This window comes from Pseudorca crassidens, chromosome 11 (assembly GCF_039906515.1).
Source record: "Pseudorca crassidens isolate mPseCra1 chromosome 11, mPseCra1.hap1, whole genome shotgun sequence".
Classification (NCBI taxonomy): domain Eukaryota; kingdom Metazoa; phylum Chordata; class Mammalia; order Artiodactyla; family Delphinidae; genus Pseudorca; species Pseudorca crassidens.
In genome coordinates, this window is record NC_090306.1 from 22,194,095 (window position 1) to 22,212,712 (window position 18,618).

At 38.1% G+C, this 18,618-nt stretch overlaps 1 protein-coding gene across 2 annotated transcripts in view; it reads left to right on the top strand.

Moving 5' to 3' along the window:
• Positions 1–16,493, top strand: part of STK38L (serine/threonine kinase 38 like) — an 81,489-nt gene extending 64,996 nt beyond the window's left edge. Inside the window, exons 6-14 of one of the 2 annotated variants that reach the window (XM_067696003.1) lie at positions 5,047–5,170; positions 6,700–6,854; positions 7,460–7,562; positions 7,742–7,803; positions 9,552–9,669; positions 10,100–10,223; positions 11,426–11,521; positions 13,495–13,586; positions 13,693–16,493. In XM_067696003.1, coding sequence (XP_067552104.1) covers positions 5,047–5,170; positions 6,700–6,854; positions 7,460–7,562; positions 7,742–7,803; positions 9,552–9,669; positions 10,100–10,223; positions 11,426–11,521; positions 13,495–13,586; positions 13,693–13,820 — 1,002 coding nt within the window. In that variant the 3' untranslated portion in view covers positions 13,821–16,493. Of the gene's footprint in view, positions 1–5,046; positions 5,171–6,699; positions 6,855–7,459; positions 7,563–7,741; positions 7,804–9,551; positions 9,670–10,099; positions 10,224–11,425; positions 11,522–13,494; positions 13,587–13,692 lie in introns of those variants that run through there. The other variant, XR_010932300.1, reaches the window with a different exon arrangement.
• The last annotated feature ends 2,125 nt before the right edge of the window (positions 16,494–18,618 follow it).

Genomic DNA, 18,618 nt, shown 5'->3' on the forward strand with positions numbered 1-18,618 from the left:
AGAAGCCTGATTCTTGTTCACTGACAGTCGTGGGGAAAAAGGGCAGACAGCTATTTGAAATAGTCATTTCTGATGAGTAGTATGAAGATAGATTTTACAAAAGGATAAAGTGATGCAGATGACCTGGCTTTAGGAGGAAGAATGAGATGAGGGAAGGTTCTCTGAGAAGGGAATATTGATGAGAGACTGAATAATTAGAAAGTATGAGATCTAAGGATCTGGTAGAACAAAGATCCAGGGTGCAAATGCAGAGGCCCTGTGGCAAGCATAATCTTGGCCTGCTCAGAGATGGCAAGAAGCCACTGTGGCTGAATTCAGTGAGGGGAAGAGTGGTGGAGATGAAGGGGGAGAGGGAGGCAGGGACCAGATCACACAGCTTTGCAGGCCATGTGGGTCTTACTCCGAATGCAGTGGGAAGCCATGTTCTGCTTAAACAGAGAAGCGTCATGTCTGATGGATGTTTTACAAAGATGAATCAATCCCTTTGCTTGCTGGAAGGAGAAACAAGAGTTGAAGCAGGGAGAACACTTGAGAGACTGTGTAGCGATTCCAGCCAGGATGTGACTGTGGCTTATACAACAGCAAAGAGGAAAAAAGTCAAACAGATTATGTTTCCGTGGAAGAGCCAGCAGGATTTTCTGTGACATACTCTGTGTTGGGGGGGGGTGAGAGGAGAGGTAAGGGGAGTGAAAAGGGAGGGAGGAATCAAGGATAATACCTAGAGTTTTACTTGGGAATGGGATGCCTGATGCTGTCAGTTTCTAATGTAGGAAAGACTGAGGAAGGAACAGGTTTGGTGACACTGGGAATCAAGTGTTCTCTTTGTGGCATATTAAGTTTGAGCTCCCTGTTGGATATCCAAGTAGAGATAATTATGTTGACAGTTGGCTAGAATATGGGGAGAAGTTTGACTAGAAATATAATTTAGGGACTTCCCCAGTGGCACAGTGGTTAAGAATCCGCCTGCCAATGCAGGGGACATGGGTTCGAGCCCTGGTCCAGGAAGATGCCACATGCCACGGAGCAGCTAAGCCCGAGCGCCACAACTACTGAGCCTGCGCTCTAGAGCCCACGAGCCACAACTGCTGAAGCCCGTGCGCCTAGAGTCCGTGCTCCGCAACAAGAGAAGCCACCGCAATGAGAAGCCCGCACACTGCAACGAAGAGTAGCCCCCGCTCACCACAACTAGAGAAAGCCTGCGCGCAGCAAGGAAGACCCAACGCAGCCAAAAATAAATAAATAAATAAATAAATAAATTTAAAAAAAAGAAATATAATTTAGAAGTAATCAATAGATTGATAGTATTTAAAGTAATGGGACAGATGAAGTTGCCTAGGGAACAAATATAGCGAAGACAAGAGGGCCTTAGGGAACACTAGGCAGAGGAGAATCCAGGAAAGGAGACTAACAGGGGACATCTGCTCAGTTAAGGGAGACCCTAGGAGAACATGGTGTTACGGGAGCCAGCAGAAGGAAGCGTTCAAAGGAGAAGGTGAATGGTCACGTATGTTGAAGGCTGCTAAGAGAGGGGGCAAGAGGAAGACAGGCCACTGGGTGTCACTGTTGGAGATTCTGAATAACTTGGGAAGGACAGCTCCAGTGGATTGGAGTGCCTAAGTGGAATAGTGGGAAAGAAAATGGGAAGCAAGAAGTGGAGAACGTGAGTATAGATAAGTCTTTCACTTAAAGCGGAACAAAGAACAGTTTGGTAAAGAATGTTGGTTTCTTTGTTGTTATTGTTAAGGCACTGCTGATTGGAAGAATCCATTAGAGAGAGAAAAATTGAAGATGCAGGAGAGAGAAGGCAGATAATTACGGGAGTACACAGATGACAGAGAAGTTGATCTTCGATAGGAGCTGGGACATTACGACAGGGAAGAAAAGCAGAGAAAGTAGGAACAAACGCAGGGTGGTTGATCTGGCGTGCCAGGTTCCTCCTGAGTGCAAATAAGGGAGTCATCAGCAGGAGGAAAGGAGGGGTAGGTAGCTTGCTGGAGGTGTAAGCGGAGAGAAGTTGTGAAACAGTCACAACTATTGACTTGAAGTGTGGGAAAGCAGACTTGCAGTTGAATGTCCCTTGAGATTTTCAGTCGTGAACGTAAAGTGAAACCACTTGGTATCGTTGGGTGATTTTTCTCTGGTAATACTTAGTTGCTCTGGGGCAGGTACAGAATAGGCAGAAATTTGGGCCTAACTAGGGTTGGTATTTTGCCAGGCAAATACAACAGAGGGAGAGGAGGACAAGGGAGTTGAAGCTGTTTGCAAAAGAGTGACTATAATGATGGAACCAAGGCCGGGTAGAGAAAGAAGTGAGGTTCTGAGGAGAGTAACAGAGAAAAAGTGGTGTAGGGTCCATGGAATGGAGATTGAAGTACAAGAATAAGACACCTGGGAGGATAAAAGGTGGGGATCAGAAACAGAGTTCCTTAAAGTGGAGATTTTAGAGGGAGGGCAGTTATTGGTTATGAAAAGGACAAGAAGATTACCATGGGTGGCTGAGGTGCAGTGGAGGAAAAGATCACTGGAGGTGAGGGAGAATGCAGGAGCTGTGCAGATGGGGTATTTGGTGGTTCGTCCTTATGGATCTTGAAATTCACCCATGACTAGAAAGGATGGAAAGGAAGCTGGTGAGCCATGAGCTGAAGTCATGAATGACTGAGGGGGTTGACCAGGAGGAAGGATGACAGCTACGGCGCCTGACAGCATGCCCGCAGAGGAGCTGGGCATGAGGAAAGTATCAGTGGTTCAGAAGCAGCTAGGATGAGCAGGAAACCAAGAAACACGAGAGAGAAGGCAGGTCATTCCTGACAACTCACTCTGCAGGAAGACGGGACTCTCCATGGACAGCCTGATTTCAGTTAGGATGAGAAGGTGACAGGAACAGAGATGAGGTGACAGGGGTTCTGTTGAACACAGGCTGATTCCAGGGGGAAGCGGTTCGGAAGACAAGGAAGGTCGAGATACTGAGCTGTGTTAGAGAATTGCAGACAATGATGGGAATAAGTGTCTGTGTCAAGATGTTGATCCTCAGAGATGAGGACATAAACAGGAATCTTCTAACTAAGCCATATGGGATTAGTCCTGGGTTGGGTTTTAGAGGAAGAACAAAAGGCAGCAGTTAGTTCCAGCTGTAGTCTTTAGTTACTGGCCACGTGTGGCTACTTCAGTGTAGCTAGTCTGAATTGAGATGTGCTGTGAATGGAAAATGCTCAGCAAATTTTGAAGATTTGGTGCAAAAAAAAAAAAAAAGAGTGTAAAATATCTCAATTTTTATATTGATTATATACTGAAATTACAACATTTTAGATATGTGGCTGTTACAGAAACTATATTGTTAAAAATAATTTCACCCATTTCTTTTTACTTTTTGTGTGGCTACTAGAAAACTTAAAATGATGTACGTGGCTTACATTTATTTCTATTGGACAGCCCTGGTCTAGAATATTTTGCAGGAGGATCTCGCTGGAGTCCAACATCAAGTCTGTTTTGCACTTTGGGGTTGTTTTTTCCCCTATATAAATTAATCTGCTTTTGTCACCATTGAATTTCATTTTAGAAAACCTTTTCCCCACTCAATTCTAATATGTCATTATTTTAAGTTTTTATCACATTTACTTGAATGCTAACCACTCTGCAAAATTAAGTAGCAACTTTTCTCCCCACTATTGTGGTACTGGATTACTGTGCATGATACTTCCTATACTTTAGAAACATAGGCTCATTTTTGAAAACATATCCTGTAATCTGGCTTTAAGATACTTAAAAATAATCAAGCCAAGTTTATCCTGACAACCACAGAGGCAACATCAAAAGTTTGTTTTTCCTTTACCGTCTTAAAATGCTTTGTAAAGGGCAATAGGTAAGAATTTTGGTATCATTTTTCACTTTATGAAACAGGTCCAGAGAGATTTTAAGGTTTTTGATGCCAGAAAACAAATTTTTAGATTTTTTTTTTTTTTTTTTTTTTTTTTTTTTTTGCGGTACGCGGGCCTCTCACTGCTGTGGCCTCTCCCGTTGCGGAGCACAGGCTCCGGACGCGCAGGCTCAGCGGCCATGGCTCACGGGCCCAGCCGCTCCGCGGCATGTGGGATCTTCCCGGACCGGGGCAGGAACCCGTGTCCCCTGCATTGGCAGGCGGACTCTCAACCCCTGCGCCACCAGGGAAGCCCAAGTTTTTAGTTTTTAACGTTTATTCTTGTGCTTTGATTTTGATCTCAGAGCATTTACTGTATCAGATCATAATACAGTAATCCCAGATAATTTAAGCAGATCGTGTTTTGTTGTCATGAAAAGGTTTACAAAATCTGTGTTCTTGTGTGCTTTAGGTCAGAGTTCATAATGATGCACAATGAAAATAGCAAACGCATAAAGTCAAATCCTATCATTAATCTTTGAAGAAAGAATGTATAACGATATCAGTGGAAAAGCATCTGAAAGTTGATTATACCAACCCCACAAATCACTCAGTTTATAAAATTTTTCAGTCTATTGTTCATGTAATAGTAGCTCTAGTAATTATGTGTCTGACAAAAGTAAGTAGCAAAATCCCAAAAAGTTATATAATGATTTGCTGTAGATGTTTATAAATATTATAAAAGTTCATTGTAACAAAATGATATAAAATTATTATAAATGTTTCTCCTTCTTAGAAAAACAACCTAATGGTTAAAGACCAAGTCAGTCCCTTTTTTGGACTAGTAAGAGTTAAAAATAGTTTGCTAAGGACCCAGACTTTGTCATACCCATCTATAGGGCATTGCTTACTACTTTTAACTTTTAAAAGTCAGACCCTAAATTTACATGACAAAGCCAAGATCCTTGGCTAGGTGGAGATTCTGGTTAGAAAAATTTTAGACTAATCATTTTTCTGCTTCAGAGGCCTCAGCTTCCCCTTGTGATCCCACCTTTTCAGGCCTAATGATATCAGCTAAAATAAACTATTTCCTGAGCTTCTCCAAATTTACTGAGAATATGATAATTGTTAAGAAGTAAGCTTGGAAAATATGTAATGTGTTACAATTATTTTTTCAAAATACATTCTTCCAGGTGGCCCATATCCGAGCAGAAAGAGATATTTTAGTAGAAGCAGATGGTGCCTGGGTGGTGAAGATGTTTTACAGTTTTCAAGATAAGAGGAACCTTTATCTAATCATGGAATTTCTCCCTGGAGGTAAAAGCAAACAATAGCAATGACAGACTGACACAAGCACATTGTTATATGTAATTATAGTTTTTTTATTAGATTTACTTTTATATCCCTAGCTCTGAGGTTTTACACAGTCAGTCATGATTTTCTAATAGTTCTTCCCACAATAATGCTAATTTGGACCACAAATCAGATTATTTTGAAGAAACGATAAAGTTGGCACATTTTAAATATTATCATTCTGTGTTTACTGTATATACTTATTTAGATCTTTACAAGTCTGGAGTTAAGAACAAGTCACTAAAGAAGAAGACAGACAACCCAGTGGGCAAATGGTAGGCAGTGTACACAAGAAAACTCTGGTTAGTCCACAAATAGATAGGAAAATGTTCAACTTCACCCATATTCAGGGAAATGCAAATTAAAACAAGAATGAGATTCCATTTCACACTCATCTGATTAGTAAAAACACCAAAAGTCTGATGGGGCTGTGGGAAATGGGCCTCTCATCTGTGCGAAGGAATCTCTAACCCTTCCAGAGAGCAGTTCAGAGATACCAGCAAAGCTGAAAATGCACGTGCGCAAGAGGCCTGTAAGAGGATGCTCATTGCAGCAGTGTCATAATAGTGAAAAGCTAGACACAAGATTAATGTCCATCAGTAGAAGAATCGATAAATAAAATGTGGCATAATTGTGTGATGAAATGTTTTACAGTAGTGAAAAGTCAGGAGCTCTATTTCAACAGTAGGATCTCAGAAACAAAGTAGAATAATAAGGCAAGCTGTGGAATTATGTACAGTTGATATTACTTATGTAATTTTTAAAAACATACAAAAGACGGTAAATTCATAGATTAATATATATGTATATGAAAACATACTTCAAAAATAAGCTGGAAGAATGCACACCAAACCAAATCCATGATAATGGCTACTCAGCAAAAAGGGAAAGGGGAATAGAATGGGAATGGAGGACAAAGAGCCTGCATGGTATTTTTTTTTTTTTTAAGACATGAAGCATCATGAAAAAATATCAACAACTGTCAATTCTGAGTTGTAAATTCACCAGTGTTTATTCTTTGCCCCTTGTAAAAGAGCAAGATTTCTTGAAAACAAAAAAATGTCTAGAAATGACCCTTTTGGTGGGATGATGACCTATTTTTGTTGGCCCAGAGAGTACTGAGTGTTTTTGAAACCTGAATTTGAAAGACTATATCCCATTTCCAGGTGTGCTTACACTGATTCATTCTCACATTTTGACATATTTTCCTCAGCCACTTATTCTGGATGTTGAGTGGTAGATATGACTTCTTTATCACCTCTGCCCTGATTTGATTTCACATACTTTCTACCTTGAAACCATTAAATGTCATGAAACTTTTCCTTATGCAGTGACACTTTTTTTATTGGGCCCTAGAGATGGTAGGAGGTACACTGGGTAGATCATAAAGTGCAAAAATCAGGCATATGTTGTATATTACAAAGAAATCTTTTATAAGGCATTCCCCTTTTTGAGGCATTTCTAACACATGGTACTTATTCTCATTTAATTAGGTGACATGATGACATTGCTAATGAAGAAAGATACTTTGACGGAAGAGGAAACACAGTTCTACATTTCAGAGACTGTTCTGGCAATAGATGCGATCCACCAGTTGGGTTTCATCCATCGGGACATTAAACCAGACAACCTCTTATTGGATGCCAAGGCATGTGAATAAAGTGAATTATTAGGTTGCTGATTATTTTATGAAGTAATAGAGGTGATTTTGTGATTGGAAATGGGCAACTGCAATTTATATTATTGCTAACCTACATTATTTCATAGACTGATACGGTAGGAGAGAGCTGTGAAGTGAAATGACATCAAGGGAAAACTGGCTGTCTTTTTATCATCTTCCATTTTCTACTCCTTAAAATAATCATCATCAAATATTGATAATTTTACGTTTCACCTGTATGAATTCTAAGCTAAGAATTTTTATGATTGCATTTAGAAGAGTTTGTGGGGTTTTTTGGGTTTTTTTTTTTGCGGTACGTGGGCCTCTCACTGTTGTGGCCTCTCCCCTTGCGGAGCACAGGCTCCGGACGCGCAGGCTCAGCGACCATGGCTCACAGGCCCAGCCACTCCGTGGCATGTGGGATCTTCCCGGACCGGGGCACGAACCCACGCCCCCTGCATCGGCAGGCGGACTCTCAACCACTGCGCCACCAGGGAAGCCCATTTAGAAGAGTTTTTAATGAGGCTTTTGTCTCTAAGTTAATAAAACCTATTGATTTTACTAGGTTTTGTCTTTCTTCTTTTTTTCCTTAGGGTCACGTAAAATTATCTGATTTTGGTTTGTGCACGGGATTAAAGAAGGCTCATAGGACTGAATTCTACAGAAATCTTACACACAACCCACCAAGTGACTTCTGTAAGTTTGATTTTTGGGGGTTAAAGTAGTACAGCTGGTTAATGCAGGACTGTTGAGAACTGAAGCTTCTCTCCTTCTCCTCACCCCTTAAACCAACGTATTTTCAATGGATATGTGTGAATTTGTTTTCTGGTAAGAGTTTTTCCCTCGTAATTACAATTCTGTCTTGTTGAAATTAGCATTCCAGAACATGAACTCAAAGAGGAAAGCAGAAACATGGAAGAAGAACAGGAGACAACTGGTGAGTTGAAGGCAGAAGTTTGTGCCCTGGTCCTAAACTCTCACTTGGTATTTGCTTGGTAATTTGGAGCTTCACAATGATTAGTTCTTACTTCATAGCAATGATAGAGCTTGTTCCAGGATCATAGAGTTTTCCTAGTTTCTCGGTAACATTTCCCTGCCTGTAAAGGAAAATGCTGATTTTTACTTTATGATTTCACTTCAGAATATTTTACCAAGCATATCTATAGTTAGTTAATCTGTCTATTTACGAGTGCATTCTCTATAAAACTCACCGAGATGAGTGTAAATTGTAGTAAATGCCGTATGATTTTCATGCTTCCATTTTCCCTACCTGTCCTGATGCAACAAATGTCAATCAGCATAAGTAAGGTTATTGTGTGCTTCTAAGAACTTCATAGAGAAAGTAAACAGAAAGTTAGGCATGTTAACAGTGTTACAATAAAATAGATAAAATAAAATTGGAAAGCAGACTTTACTGCAGATAAACTTAATGACTGCTTTAATGTGGAACGACATTGTCTATTTTTAACCCCACACGATTCCTCCTCCATTACTCAGCAAATATTAGAATCATTTGCCCCTTTTCCTCTTTCCCTTTATCCTCTTAACTAGGTCCATGAACATTGTCAAGGTTAGGAATGTGCCTTTTGACTTTAATTTCCTAACTTCTTGTACAACAGCCTGGTACATATCGACACTCTAAATATTTGTTAAATTCAACCGAGTGATGAAGAGAAACTCATTCAGCAGTCCCTCAGGAAGGTAAATAGACTGAAAGGCAAGAGTCTGATACCCTCTCAAAGCAAATAAAATGACCTTTGCATTATTGAGCTCATTCTCTCATTAGCCCAAGTAAACTTTTTGTGCTTGTAAAACATTTTGGTGTTTTTATAAGTTTTTTAAAATGTTTTGAGCTATGCATTAATGACAGAATCTTCCTTCTACTTTTAAATGTGTCACTTTTAGATCAGATTTTACAATTGAGAAAAGAATTGTAGTATTTCCTACTTTTAAAGGGAAAAATGAATACTGCCTAAGGCTATGGTGGGAATTCTGTACCCCCTGATTACAGAATATTCACACTGATTACTCATGTGCAGGTTTTATTATTCTTGTGACCATCGTGACTTACATCAGTGTTTCCCAGTGAAGAAACAGAGGGGACTCTTGGTATTTGGGGCAGGAAATTCTTTTAGAACCTGTATCCCCTGCCCACTCTATGCCAATCATAAACTGCATTGCTTTCTGATGGATAAGCAGTGCCCTGGAAATGAGTTTATAATGAAAATACGTGACGTTTTTATAGTAGGCTGTAGTTTACAAACACATTCCTTCGCTTGTTTCATCCTCGTATCCACTCTGTTAGGGCAGGTATTACTACTCCAATTTTATGTGAGCAGAAGCTGAGGCTCAGAAAGGTTGAATAACTTGCCTGAGAGCACATTACTAGTGAGTGGGGAAGGCAGGCTCACTGGGCACAAGCTTTTTATTCTTTTTGGAATGGATTTAGCGCTAAATACATAAATAACGTTGTTGAGCTCTTTGGGGGACAGAAATCATGTCTTAAATAACAAATTATCTGACTCAGTGCCTATCACCAAGCCTTATACATGATAAACACGCAAAACAAGTATTAAATGAAAAATTAACTTCTGTATATATTGTTTTTTCCAGTAGTGAGCCATACTTGGATCTTTAAAAAAATATACATTGAGAACACTGATTTGACAAGCTGTTCCTTTGCAGGCATATTCCACAGTGGGGACACCAGATTACATTGCTCCAGAAGTGTTCATGCAGACGGGGTACAACAAATTGTGTGACTGGTGGTCTTTAGGAGTAATTATGTATGAAATGCTAATAGGTATGTTTTATCATTCATTTATGTACATACCATATAAATTTCCTTGAGTGCCACTGATGAACATATTGTAGATATTATGGGCTGAAACATCTGAACTCTTAACTGATTTCTGACATCCGCCAATGTTAAATACACACTGATAAGTATCAGTGAGCTCTCCAGGGATCCTCTGTCAGGAAGGGGGCATTTAACTGGAACTCCCGTGTATCAAAATTGTGTCTGCATGGCCTTTTAGGTAAAAGAGGGGCAATGCTTTAAATCCTTTACTTTATTGACTTTATTAGCAATTTTATTATAAATGGCTGAATGGTGGTATTTTTTATCGTTAAGCAGAGCACCCAGGGCTATTTTGTTTTTTGTGACACACATATAATAGGTGTAGCATATTTGATCACAAAAGCTCATGAAACTTGTTTTCTCTGATACGTAGGATATCCACCTTTCTGCTCTGAAACACCTCAAGAAACATATAGGAAAGTGATGAACTGGAAAGAAACTCTGGTATTTCCTCCAGAGGTGCCTATATCTGAAAAAGCCAAGGACTTAATTCTTAGGTTAGTAGTTAAATCCCTAGAAGAGTTTGTGGTATCTTAAAACTTCACAGGGACCTAAAAGACTAAATTGCCTGTTTCAGCTTTGTGGGAGGAAAAAGACTATCACTGATCTATACAGTCAAAGGCATCAGTAAAGAAAAGGTGTTTTTTAAAAATGAAGACTCTTAAAAGGAATTACGCAGGAAGAAAAGTCAGAGTTAAGAAGAGGGAAGAGGCCTTGTATTATTTCAAAGGTCACTCCTGTTAAAATACAATGACCTGGGCTTCCCTGGTGGCGCAGTGGTTGAGAGTCCGCCTGCCGATGCAGGGGACACGGGTTCGTGCCCCGGTCCGGGAAGATCCCACATGCTGCGGAGCGGCTGGGCCCGTGAGCCATGGCCGCTGAGCCTGCGCGTCCGGAGCCTGTGCTCCGCAACGGGAGAGGCCACAACAGTGAGAGGCCCGCGTACCGCAAAAAAAAAAAAAAATACAATGACCGTATCCCTATTCCCTAAAGAGAAAGGGAAAATAAATTCTTAGTAGCAGTTCATATCACAAAAGTCTCTATATGAAACCTTTTCTAAGCACAAGATTCCATTCCGTTTCTCAACTAAGATGAAGTGTTTAGGCTCTGTTGTAAACGGCTGGAAGGAATATAAATTGGGCAACCCATGGGAACAGCCAGTTGGCAGCATATTATACAAAATCTTCAACTGTCTATGACCTTTGAGCCAGCAATGCTACTTCTAGGATTTTCGCATATGCAGATAATCAGATGTGTGTAAAGATTTAGGTACAGTATGTTATCTTGATATTGTTTTTAGTAATGAAAAATTGAAAAACCTTCTAAATGTTCAACAATAGTGAACTGGCTAAATAAATTGTAGTGTTTCCATGTGTAAATTTTAGAAAATGAAGTTATAGAAAAATATTTAATGACTTTGAGAAATGTTCTAAGTGAAAAAAATAATCCTAAAATGGTAACTACTTATTAACACAGTATTTTAAAAATTATATTAAAAGACTAGAAGGAAATGGCTTCAGTGTTTATAGTAGTTATGTCTGAGTAGTGCAATTATAGATGATTTCTATTTTTTTCCCACATCTCCCACAATAGAGTTAACTTCAGTAAACAGAAAAAAAGATGAAATGTTTGAAATCATGCAAATAGACTACTTTAGATGTAATCTGCATATGATAATTTCTCTGTCTCCGTTTTCCAGGTTTTGTATTGATTCTGAAAATAGAATTGGGAATAGTGGAGTAGAAGAAATAAAAAGTCATCCTTTTTTTGAAGGTGTAGATTGGGGGCACATCAGGTATGTTTATAGGCTTTGAGTGGGAGAGGTCTGAGTAAAAACTTTTCTACTAGATTTGGTGATTAATTTTTCTTTGATTCTGCTAGATTAAATACAAGAAGTAGCACTGTGATAAATCAGTGTTCTCTGGATTATATAAATGAGTGAGACTATAGTGGCTATAGCTAAATGACTCATTTTATCTAATGTCCACTTTAAGGAAAAAGCACATATTGTGCCCCTGTTTAGATTTTGATATTCAGAGTTACATGACGGAGACTGTTCACACAACAAAGATATAATTACATTTGACTCTATAACCCCTCATTTTTGTCCTCTAATTAATATTCCATACTGTGTCTCCTTCATTAATTTGTAAGAATATACAGTCCCTCTTTTGAACATTGTGGGGAAAGTTAAATAATGCAAGTAACTTTTAAGAATTTGCTTACAGTTGTTTGTTGTGAGCATTGGCGTTTATTCAGTCTGTGGCCAAACCACCTTCAGTGGCTCTGGTCTGTTCCTCAGACAGCAACAGTTTAGAAACAAGTCTGATCGTGCCGTTTTCTTCCTTCTCTTTGCACTTAGAATAAAACTAAGGATCCTTAACTGCTTTTCAGGATCGTAGGATGTGGCTCTTGCTTCATCTGTACAAGCTGCATCTTGTATGGTCTTTCCCACTTCTCCCACCCCAGGGTTTTGTCATTTGCTCTTCATTCTGACGAAAATGCTCTTCACCTCCCTGCCCCTGCCCTTGCCCTGCCTAGCCAGCCCCTTTTCACCTTCAAGACAGTCTATGTGTCCCTTCACTGGAGATCTTCACTGGAGCTTCTATGATATGCTAGGCACTCTACCTGATTATAGCCAATTTGGGGGGATCATTTATTGTATGTCCAGCACTGTTCTAAGTGCTTTAGATGCATTTCTCATCTTATCCTCATAATAAACCTGTCACAGAGAATTAATTTGCCTGCAGTGCCTCAGCTAGTGAATGATCTAGCTAGAACTGCTAACTAGAACTAGACCCAGGCAGTTTGATTCTAGAGTCCTGACTCTTCCCTGCTACACTGTATTATACTGTCTATACAACACCTCATTGAGCAGAACTATGATTCCCCCCCGTTACAGTTGGAAGGATGCTTAGAGACTACCAGTCCAGTCTCCTGGTTTTATATTAGGGAACAGTCGCAGTACCTAAGGTCATCCTGCTAAGTAATGACAAGAGATTAGATCTCAGGGCACCAGGGTCTATGCTTCTTTACACTAAACTAATGTAAATTTATTACGTTAGTACATTAAGCATAAATAGGTTAGAATAATTCTGGGGAAAATATATACATGCTCTTACAGAATTCTGTAAACTTATCACCTAATATATCCAATAAGTAGTTGTTAAAAAAACAGAAGCAATAAAAATTGATAAATTCTTTTAACTATTTTTAGCATGATAAGAAGGTATTCTCATGACTTAGTATTTTTTTAACCTAATGTCCCTGATCCCCTTAACATTTATATGACCGAGAAGTGTTTGGATTCAGATTTCATCACAAATGTGTAGTCCCTTCACTCTGAGCCCCTTATTTTCCTAAATGACTTGATTTACGGATCCTCTACTGGAAGAATTCTATTCCTGAATTAATTAGGTAGGATCCAGTCCCCACAATATCTAGGGTACTTTATATAATGATAAAGTTCTTTAAATAAAATCTTTTCTGCTTTCCCTTTCATTAACTCTTATTTTTCCTCTTTAAAAAGACAGCATGAGAAAGTCTTGGTACAAAGAAATAAAACTTCCAAGTAAATGATAATATTTTAATAAAAAAATTATACTCAGCTATGAAATCCACTTAACTACAGGTATTTTCAAATCCATAATAAATTTCCTTGGCTCTTCTAATATCTATAGAACAGCATGCAGAATTTGCAGGCAGGATTATGTTTTGGAAAACTGAGTTCAAGAAAACTTACCATGGTTACTCAATACCTTTTTATAGGGAAAGGCCAGCAGCGATCCCTATAGAAATCAAAAGCATTGATGATACATCAAATTTTGATGACTTTCCTGAATCTGATATTTTACAACCAGGTAGGACAATCTACAACACAATTAACACTATTAAAAGTCTCTGAAGATGATGACATTTTCATTAATGAAATCCCTTTGCTCTTCGTTAACTTTTCTATCTTCCTAGTGCCAAACACCACAGAACCGGACTACAAATCCAAAGACTGGGTTTTTCTCAATTATACCTATAAAAGGTTTGAAGGGTTGACTCAGCGTGGCTCTATCCCCACCTACATGAAAGCTGGGAAATTATGAATGAAGATCACATTCGCTCACAACCCAGAGAACTCAGGTAGCTGCATCACCAGGCTTGCTTGGCGTAGATAACAGTACACTGAAATACTCCCGAAGATGGTGGTGCTTCTGACTACAAGAGGAAATTCTACAGGATTAGGATTTCTAAGACTACTACAGGAATTGGTTGGCAGTGCCAGCTGGCTTTTTTTTTTTTTTAATATTTTATTATTTTTGTTAACTTTATTATATGAAGGTACTGGAATAAAAAAAATGTACATCCCTTTCTAACTGCACTGCCTACATGCGTATTAAGGTCCATTCTGCCTGTGTGTGCTGTGGCTTTGTACTGTAACACCTCTAATCAATTCAGGAGCAACATATGTCATTTAAAGCAACATAGGCTAACCTGTAGGTAACACTGCAGTATTGCTGTTTTACTGCAAACCTTATGGGTCTAGATAATCAATAAAAGCCATTAGAACACTTGCCCTATTGGTTTGGACATGTACAGAATATATATGAAGACAAATTCCATAATGGTTTTAAGACATTTTAAAAAGGAAATACACTGGTTATTTAAAAAATAAGAATTTATCATCATGTTATTGCACAAACTCCACAGTAGGGAGTGACAGGTTTATAATAAGGAGGAAGTTTTAACACCTTCACTCAAGCACTCCACTAATATATTTACTTTGCATTCAGAAATACTGATGACCTTTATATACGTAGTCTGTATACTCATAGGGAGATGTACTGTATTATATAAAATGTAAAGTTGCTTTTCTTGTGACAAGAGGACTTCTTTTTTAACAAGAGGACATGGCATTATTTTAATTTGATTATGGTGAGTTGAATTTAAGAAATGACCATGAGGGCTGCTTGTAGAGAACTAGTGTATTTTTATTAAACTATTTTTTTAAACGTCAGACTTCTGATCATGTAAATGGACTTGTAGAGAACAAAGAGCTATTTACTTTGGTTTTCTAGAAAGTTGTTACATATCATGGCTGGTTAACTTTTCTTTCTTTTGATGAAAATTTTTCCTTTGATAGTACTTGTATTATTGTGCCATTATTTTCTTATACTCCAAATGTACCAAAGATCCTGAACCGAGTGGATGTTCACAACTGAGGAGAATTCTGCTGTCCTGTGGGAATGCTGTCTTCAGATCTTTGATAGAGGCCAGCTCATTCAAGGGCAATATTGTTCATGTTTAGCTACATCACTGTGGCTAATGTAAATGGAATTAAGGAAGTAAATGAAGGCCGGTGGGTTGTGATTAGAGAATAGGCGTGATGATGTCAGCAGCAAATTCTTTGGGTATTTCCCTAAGAATGGAATAGTCTTTTCTAGCTCAACATTTTAATTTTAAAATGACTCTCTGAGGTTTTGGTTTCATCAGTAGTAGTGGAGAAGTAATACTTTATCAAAGAATGGCCTAATGTTTGTCTTAACTGTTAACTGGTGGAATTTTTTTAGATACAACAGTTATCACTATTACAAATGATCTGTGATCAGAATCTAAAATGATAATTTATTTGTACGGATGTTCTTCTTAGTGGGGAAGAATTGCATAGGATCATTATGCAAATCTACAAAAGATTTTATAAATGTCGCTGCTTGCTGGGGAACTCCACAGTGTTTTAATAAGGTCATTCTAGGTTTTTTTCCTGCCCTGTTCTCCCCTTCCCTTCCTCCCCACTCCTTCCCTTCCCTCCCTTTCCTTCCTTTCCCTTTCCCTCACCCCACTCTTTCCTAGTATTTGTTTGATACTTGTTATGTGTTCATCTAATAGTTCATCTCCATTTTTCTTATTTGGATCATCTCTCATCTAGGAGAGAGAACTATTAAAATCCTGGGGTTATCTCAATTTGACTAACTCTGGTTTTTCTAATTATAACTGCCTCTAATTGTAAAAAATCTTTAACTTATGTTTAGTTTTATGAGATTTTTCTCAAACACCCCCCCCCCCATTTTAAAAAAGGATGTTTTGCTAGTGTGATAGTGAATGGGTAAGATATGGGGAAATTGCAACATTCTCTGGCTCTAATATGGTAACTCTTCTAGTATAAAAAAATTCATTAATTCAAGTTGGAGAGAGAGATTGATATAAAGGAGCTGAGTTTACCTTTTAATTGAATAAGAATAGAGCATTTTAGTTTCCATCTCCTTCATTCTTAATAATAGGAAGAACTTGGGAACAGTTATGGTTTCTTGGCAGTGGAAGGGCAGTTAGGGAAAATTTACTTTGTTTAGAGTCTCATTTTTCCCTGGAGTTAATAGAGTGATTCATAATCTTTGGGGTTTCCTCCTCATCAAAAGCATTTCTTAAGTGCCTATCTAGAAGCAATTGAAGACTGTATCTGCCCTTTGGAAGCTAAGAATTTGATTCATGATGCAAATTAGCTAGATGATTTGCGAAGTACCCTTGAGATTGAATTTTCTCTATTATATACTTCCCATATTTCAGGTGAACCATTTAATTTAAATGACAAAACCCTATCTAATCAACTGAGCATAATGACATTTTCTTTAAATTAGACTCTATTTTGAATTAAAGAGTTTTGTTATAAACTGTGTGTTCTTGGTTTTTCTAAGTATATAGAAAGCTTGTATAATTCAGATTTATTGATTTCCTGATTTAATGTAGACTTTGACTTTTTTTATTAAAAAAACCTTTATATTAAAGCAAGTTATGTTATTTTTCTTTTATGCTTTTCTTATTAACATAGCTTTAAATCTTTAAATTTATTGAAGCATAGTACAATCTGAGAATAGGGAATTTCTTATAAGTCAACCTCTTCTGAATGGAATATATATATGATTTAATAAGCTATTAGTTGAATGGAAAATAAGTGTGGAATATTCAAAACTTTCTTTGGTTGCTAAGGCTCAAGATAGGATTTCATTTATTTCTATAATAACATACTTTTTCTGTTTTTTTAAACGCCTGTTATCTTTGTATAAATCTGTATATCTCAAAACATTTTTAAGTACATTTATTTTTGGTGCTTTATTGTAGAAAACCTTTAGACAATCAACCCATCAGTATCTACTGGTAGGAGAAACAGCTATCCATCTATCAATGATCTACAAATAAACGAATTGAGCTTTTAATCAGTAGAGAGGTCCCTGCCCACCAAACACACTCTCTCTTTGAATTGCTAAGACTGAGAACATTCAAAATAACCGTTTTGGTACAACCATGATTATTTCCTCTCGTCTTTATTTAAATTTTATTTTCTCTATAGAAGTGCACTTATTTCTGGAAACTTTTAATGAAACAAACACTTGGAACAAATATAAGTACAAGACACTTAGGACTACTAGAGATATTTTAGATTTTTGTGAAAAAAAATGAGGGAGATATTGCTGTTTTAAAAAGGTCTGAAATAATAAAAATAGATCTTAGTTATTTTTTTTAAAGCAATATAAATTATTCAGTTGTCTGGAAAAATAATCACCGGGCTATCGAGTTCTGTCTTCAGTTACCGAGTTTCAAAGAAATGTTTTGGTGGCATGAGGCCTTTTTCCTTGAAGGTAAGAAAAGAATAAAAACTATGTTTATAATATTTCTGCTGGTGAGGTTTTTTGGTTATATTTTCAAGTTTTGAGATAGGTGTTATCCAAAACTCAAGAAAGACTATTTTGTAAGTGTATCCAACTTTTATACTTAAAGAATTACATCAAGAACAAAATAAATATTTTAAGTTTCAATTGTGTTTAAACAATTAAGATAGTTGTACAGGTTTATATACAGCTACCCCACCCACTAGGCCAAAACCAATTGGCAGGCAGAAGTGAAATCTAAAATGCCTCAAAATTAAATTGAAAATGCCTCAAAATAGTATGGAAACGAGTGATGTAAGTGCCCCAGGTACCCAGGTACCACCACATCTGTCCCATGGGAGACACTGATCATCGATCATGATACTCTTTCTGCTGAGCTCAGAGGGAGCCAATCAGAATCCTGTTCATCCTAGTTGTGCTCCCAACTGTTCCCTGGCTGACATTATTTCAGTAATGCTGTTGTTAAGACAAAACGGTGAAAACATTGAGTGTCAAAATTTGGACGCTGGAGCAAACTTGGACTCCTCTCTACATTTACCTTCTTTCAAAAGCATCTTGTGATTAAAAGAACTTACATTGGTGTACAAAATGCTCTCACCTTATTCTATTAATCTGTGAAATAAAATAATTACTATCATTTTACAGGTAATGAACATGAAGCTGAGCGTGACTTACCCAAACAGGTAATAAATTGCTCTTGGATCAAGTCCAGTCTGCTCCCAAATCACAGAGCATGCTTCATTGCAAATTACCTCGTATGCTTCTAGACCTCAGAAAGACACATGGGAAGCAAGTGACAGAGTTGTCACTTTGGGTGCTTTTGACTGCAAGTATCAGAAGATGAAAGTAAAAGTGGTTTCAACAGTAAGGAAAATGAGTATCGTGTAAAACTAAGACACAATATAGGGACCTTCCAGAGTAAATTTAGGATCTCAAAAATATCATCAAGAATATAAGTTCTTGGCTTCCCTGGTGGCGCTGTGGTTGAGAGTCCGCCTGCCGATGCAGGGGACGCAGGTTCGTGCCCCGGTCCGGGAAGATCCCACATGCCGCGGAGCGGCTGGGCCCGTGAGCCATGGCCGCTGAGCCTGCGCGTCCGGAGCCTGTGCTCCGCAACGGGAAAGGCCACAACAGTGAGAGGACCGCGGACCGCAAAAAAAAAAAAAGAATATAAGTTCTTTGCATTTTTCTACTTTGTCATCCTCATTGTGTTGGATGTCCTTGGTCTTGTTTTCTTAGAGGG